Source organism: Carettochelys insculpta, chromosome 29 (assembly GCF_033958435.1).
Source record: "Carettochelys insculpta isolate YL-2023 chromosome 29, ASM3395843v1, whole genome shotgun sequence".
In the NCBI taxonomy this organism is placed as follows: domain Eukaryota; kingdom Metazoa; phylum Chordata; order Testudines; family Carettochelyidae; genus Carettochelys; species Carettochelys insculpta.
In genome coordinates, this window is record NC_134165.1 from 15,997,166 (window position 1) to 16,003,302 (window position 6,137).

At 52.6% G+C, this 6,137-nt stretch overlaps 1 protein-coding gene across 1 annotated transcript; it reads left to right on the forward strand.

Moving 5' to 3' along the window:
• Positions 1-4,501: 4,501 nt before the first annotated feature.
• Positions 4,502-5,389, forward strand: TMDD1 (transmembrane and death domain 1). The gene has a single exon (XM_074979472.1). It carries the CDS (start codon positions 4,502-4,504, stop codon positions 5,387-5,389), a length of 888 nt encoding a protein of 295 aa, XP_074835573.1.
• The last annotated feature ends 748 nt before the right edge of the window (positions 5,390-6,137 follow it).

Consider the following 6,137-nt stretch of genomic DNA (forward strand, 5'->3'; position numbering starts at 1 on the left):
AGGCAACAGAAGTAAAAAGCATTTTGGAAGAGCTTAACTAAGAATTTTGTTATGTAAAACATATGATATTGGCTACCACGGTGCTTCCCAACATGCGGGAGGTCCATGGACCTGGTGTTGGGGGGGGGGGTCTCTTAAAACAAAGGTAAATAAAAATGATCATAAAAATAAGTTTTAAATAAATTGCAAAGTGACACTCAATTATTTTTAAATTAAATATCTTCCAATAATATTGTTAATTGCTGTGGGAAGAGCTGTTGTGGTTTCCTTTTTCATTTACTGAGCTGTGTTGCCACCTACTGGTGTAAGCACTGTGACTTTGAGGCTAAGGATAATTAGTCTTACAACAAAAAATTTTCAAAAATAAAATGGAGAGAGAAATCTCTGAGCTGCATTTCATTTGCAAATTTGACTCCACCAATCAGGGATTAAATAGAGCCTGGGAGTGGCTGATGCCTTCCTAAAGCAATTGCTCTGCCATGGACGTTCACACCTCCACATTAGAATCTAACAATGGGCCACATCCCTCCTGACTGTTCTGGCTTGGTTTTTCTCCTCTCCTGAGGTGTACTACTGATAATGAGCCATTGCCACCCTGACTGGATAGCTCTGGCCCTCCCTTTTACTGGTACCCTCCTCTTTAAATACTCCTCTGGACCCCTGCCCCCCCCCGCAACTCATGCATCTGATGAAGCGGGTCTTTGCCCACAAAAGCTTGTGCTTCAAAATATCTGTGAGTCTATAAGGTGCCACAGGACTCCTTGTTGTTTTTGCAGACACAGACTAACACGGCTACCTTGCTGATACTAACCCACACACAGGCAGGTCTCCACTTAAGAGCAGCTTTCCTTCCACTGTTGCAGATCTTCCCTTTGTTCTGTGTCAGTGTGGGAGCAGAAGAGGAGCATGCACATGCCTTGGAAGGGAGAACAGCAGAGCTTTTCCTGCGCTCCTGGCATGGGTTTGGGTGACAGGGGTGATGGGACTCTCTGGATGGATTGGTAACTAATATTTAAATGAGTCCCTGAATAAGGGAGCAATCTCCCTGTGTGTTTGATGCTGGGACCCAGACCAAACCCCTGCTACGAAACCCAGCCCGGATAATGCCTGCCCAGGTAAGCTTCTGGACTCTGCCCTGAGCCTCCTGGAAACGAGTAGCTAGCAGGAACAATGAGACAAGGACAAGGGTGGAAGGTTAAAAACAAAGTAACTAAGATTTTTATTAAGGAACACAACAAGATTAAAACTATAACAAGTAACAGTTTCTTAAATGCAAACTTTTTTATACTCTATTGATAGTACATTTACTTTTGCAACTGTATCCATTTGGTAACTTGTTCTTAGATCTTGAATTGATTTTATTGTACCGCAAGATAAAAGGATTTGGTTACTGGAATAAGGGAGGAAGGAGAGAGGGATTTAGGGATGAGGGTTGTCAGGGTTTTAGAAATCCCTGCTGTCTCCTTCCAGAGCCGGGATGGGGGTGCTAAACCCCACCTCCGTGCGCGGTCAGGTTGCTAGCCCGACCCAAGAGATTGGTACCCAAAGGCCAGTTGGGACTGTCCCTTTATGTTGCGGGGGTCCCTGGTACCCTCTTAGTGGGCCCAACTAAGTGATCCTGGGAGGCTTATGCTCTTCCTCAGGTCACTGGGTAGGATTGACAGTTAGGGAGGCAGGGTGGTAGCGCCTTCTCCTGCGGTTTATTGAGAGGAGGTGGGCAAGGATAAGGGGAAAAGGACAGAAGGGGAAAAGGTTAGTTAGAGTTTTTACCTTAACGTTAGAACATCGAGGGTAAGACAACTATAGCATTTATAACAACTTAAACTTATTAATGAACATTAATTGTTAATTATATGTGCCGAAGTTTGGCTACAATGGTAAACCCTGCCTGGGATGTCCAGGCCCGGCCTCAGGGGGTTGGGGCCCCTGGGCACTTCCCTTCCCTCGTCAGGGAAGGGAACGACGAAGGAGCAACCCTCCGTTCCCTCGAAGAGGGTCCCGATTACCCAGGCGGGAATAGATATAGATTAGGAATTAAGGTAAGTTTACATGTCCAGTCCGGTTATGCAAGGTCCAGTCCAGTTAAAGTCCAGTCCCGTGAAGTGATGACAAGATGGCGGGCGGCGGGACCATAGGTGCCACGGTGGTGGCAGGCTCTAGGCTTCAACTAGCGAGCACACAGTACCTCACCCTAGGGGTGAGGCCAGTTCGCCGCTCGCCAGATTCACCTCAGAGCTGCTTGCTGGCGGCGGGGTCAAAGGTGCCGCAGCGGTGGCAGGCGCTGGGCTCCAACAGGCGAGCGCGTAGTACCTCACCCTAGAGGTGAGGCCAGTTCGCCTCTCGCCAGATTCACCTCAGAGCTGCTTGCTGGCGGCGGGGTCAAAGGTGCCGCAGTGGTGGCAGGCGCTGGGCTCCAACAGGCGAGCGCGCAGTACCTCACCCTAGGGGTGAGGCCAGTTCGCCGCTCGCCAGATTCACCTCAGAGCTGCTTTTGCTCTTTTAGCGCTGAGGTAAAGTTGTCACCACGGCAGGCGGGCCCTGCTGGGTGACAATGGTGTTGACTTGGACGATCTTCACAAAGTCTTCTCAGCTGGAGCTCTTCGCTGCTTGTGAGGCAGCTGGCCTAGGGGCTGGTGGACGCCTCAGGGGCCAGCACCTCCCCGTACAGGTAGCAGAGTCATATCTGCGCCAAGGGCCAGCGAGTGCTGTGCGGCGTAGCCTTATATTCTGTGATCTTATGCATAATTCATGAGGCTATTTACATATGAGAGTTCTAAGCGCATGCTTTCAAACAGGTCCTCTGGGCCAAGGAAGCTTCTAGAAGCTGCCTCACCTGCATCCAATGAGGAGCCTGGATTTCAAATTCATGATTCTGAGGTGTTTGTGAGTTCTGGTTACCGGGGAAACCAACTGACACAGAGTGACCATTACAGGGGGCTGCTAACTGGCAGCCTATGTACCTTTTAGAATCTACCTGCCCCTGTAATGATGTTTAATGGCCAAAGGGGACGATTATGCCCGAGGGAGGAAAAATCCCTGACGAGAGGGAAGAACTCCTCAACTTGCCGATGCCTGGGCCCCAGTTTAGGAGCGATCCGTCCCAGCAGGCGTGGGGAGGCGCAGAGCTACTGCCCTGGAGAGGCAGGCAGGCCAGAGGCAACTGGATGAGAAGCATATGGCTTCTCTCAGCTGGGAGCGCCAGAGGTGGGCAGGAAGTGCCACAGGTGGGTGGCCCTAGAGGTAACCCTTAGGAGAGAGCTGGGGACACACCTGTGGGCTGGTTCTGAAGCAGCCGAATAAAGGCACCCCACTGAAGATGGGGCTGATTGTGTATGTGATGGTCTGCTTGTTACAGGCCCAGGGGTCAGGCTGAAAGGAATGGGAGGCACCTTCAGCACCTGCTCCAAGTCTGGTAGCATTACAGCTCCCCATAACAGGTGCACCATAAATGGCCCTGTTTCCAAACAGGTCACTGGCTCCAGTGCAACGTGCAGGGTATGAGAGCGTGGAAGGCAGCAGGACACAGTGGCAGAGGCTTCCCATGGGAGGGGGTTGATACGGCAATGGTGCCTGGGGACAGAGGAGAACTGAAAAGGATGGTAGAAATGGGACAGACAGAGCTCTTGACACCAGGTCCCAGAGAGATCCACAGTGCATGTCCATTGCCTCCCTGGCCTCCTGCAGTCAATGTTGAAGCCCTGTCCCTTGGTTTTCTCCCCCCACCCCGGCAGTGGGGGTTGGAACGGCTGACCCTGTGACATCAGGCTTTGCGCTCCAGGTTCTAAATTCCACACCAAGCCACGTTCGCAGCGGTGCAGGTGGCTGAGCTGGTAACTACTCATACTAATTACGTTCCACCCACCCCCACATTGGGATACAATGCCAGCCCCCACACCAGCGCCTGGATCGGCACTGTCGGCTGGGAGCTCTCTTCTGCAGAGTGGGACAGGGGACTTGACCCCCCCCAGCATGTTCTGGGCCACTGTTGGTCCCATCCCAGTGGCTTGTGCTGTGGGCAGGGCTGGCCACGCCTAGCGCCAGGAGCGAGGAGGCTGTCCGAACCCCTCAGCCCCCAGTGATTGTAATCTCTCGTGGATTTTTTTGTTAAACTCGAGTCCAGCAGCATGAACGGCAAGGATTTAAGAGCCCAAATCCAAATGTCAGGTGCTCAAAGTCCCTGCCCAGCTGCTGCCTAAGCTTGTTGGCCCCTAAAATGTCGCTGCTGGGTGCACCTGCCTGGTGACGGGGGCAGAGAGTGGGCAAGTGAGTGACTAGCCCCCAGGAATGAAGCGACTCACCTGGGTGACATGAGGTTAAGTCCTTTCACCACATCTGTGTCGGGTGATGAGTGTGCTAGTGACCGGGCAGCATCCCCTCTTTTTTGTGCGGGGAGGTGAACTGATCTGCTTTATGCATGTCACAGGAGCTCCATTGTGGGTCTAACCCAAGAACCCTTTCTCCTGTATCGATAGCCTCTCTGCTCAGGGCGCTGGCCCCCAGGATGTTGGAGACACTTGGGATCACACTCCTTCTGCTGGTTGGGCGTGACTCCTGTGAGGATACAGCAGCTGATGACATAGGCATACACATGATGGGTCGCCTCTCCGAGCTCCTGTCTCTGGAGGAATGTCACGATGTCTACACCCTGATCACTGGCCCTGAGGAGAACATGGAGGAGGTGCTGGAGCAACTCTCAGAGGCGAAGAACCCCATCCGCTCCCGCCGCCGGAGAGACATCGTCAGTGCAGGCCAGTGCAAAGAGGCCCTGACCCAGTGGCTTGTGGCAGAAGGTGACACGGTGTACTGGGACCGTCTCTCCCGTGCTCTCCGGCACATCGGGCGCCCTGACGTTGCCCAGGAGCTGGGCAAGAACTTGAACCAGGACAAGAACCTGGAGCTGCAGAGGAATGTGGAAGAGTACCACAAAACAGTGGAGCATCTGACCTCCTCGCTTCTGCTGGAAGAGGATGAGAAGTATGGCGAGATGATGCAGCACAGAAGAGCACGGCGGGCGGGTGGGAAATCCCACCGGGGGCATGGCTCACAGCAGGACAGATGGGATGACATCAACCTCATCATCAAACGGAAACCGCTCCCTCCGTACAACAGAAGCCTCTTTGAGTGGGTCAGCCCGCTGGCTTCTGGCTTCCTGGGTGGGTTTTTAACCTCATTTGTCCTCATGGCTCTTGCTGTTTATTCGTGTCTCTGGACACTGAACGGGGACGCGATGAAGATTTCACACCATGACCCTGGACCTGTGACTGGGCATGCTGCACACAACTCCTTGCTGGCGTATGACCTCAACTCTTCCTTGATTGGCAAGGATGGTGTGTGGGACTGTCTGGATGGGGATATTTCCGATGACACCAGCTTTGAAGGAGAGCCTTAGGCTGAATGTGAAACTTTCCTATCAGCAACTCCATAAGGCATGGCCAATAAAGTGCACCTGTTTATGGCATCAAGCCAGGAGTTTGATTTGGTATCTGTATGCAGGTGTCCAAGGGCTGGAGATTGCAATGTGGCTTTCAACTTCAAAGCCTACTTCCCACAGCTATTTTTCAAACCTTCCAACTCTTTCTGCTGCGAAGCATGAGCCAAGCTCTGGGTAACTTCAGGGAAGGGCACTGGATACATCTCTTGGTGGGGAGAAAGCAGGTTATCATACCTCTGCCCCCACATCATCTTTTGCAGCCTTTAGCAGTGGCCATTGTGGGAGGTGGGACACTGGGCAAGGTGAAATTGCTCTGCGAGTCTGATCACCCTTATGTTTGCAGGGCCTTTACTGTACGTTCTACCACTGGTCATGAGATGTCACTGCACCCTAACGAACAGGCACCTGGACTCTATAAAGCTAACAGCCAAGAGCTGGGGGGTGGGTAGGATCAGCTTGTCAGAGCAGCACCCCACTCTCTCGCCTTCACTTATGGCCTCCTTTGCTATCTGCAGTCCCAGAGCTCTATCTCTTTCCAGGGCAGCCAGAGCTGTGGCTTCCCTGTCCCTCCCCCAGACACTGCCTGGAAAAAGCCAGTTACCTCTTCTGTAACTGGTGTTCTTCGAGCTGTGCTGCTCACAGCCATTCCAAGTTGGGGTGTGCATGGGCACTTGCCCAGTTGCCGGAAGCTTTTTGCCTTAGCCAG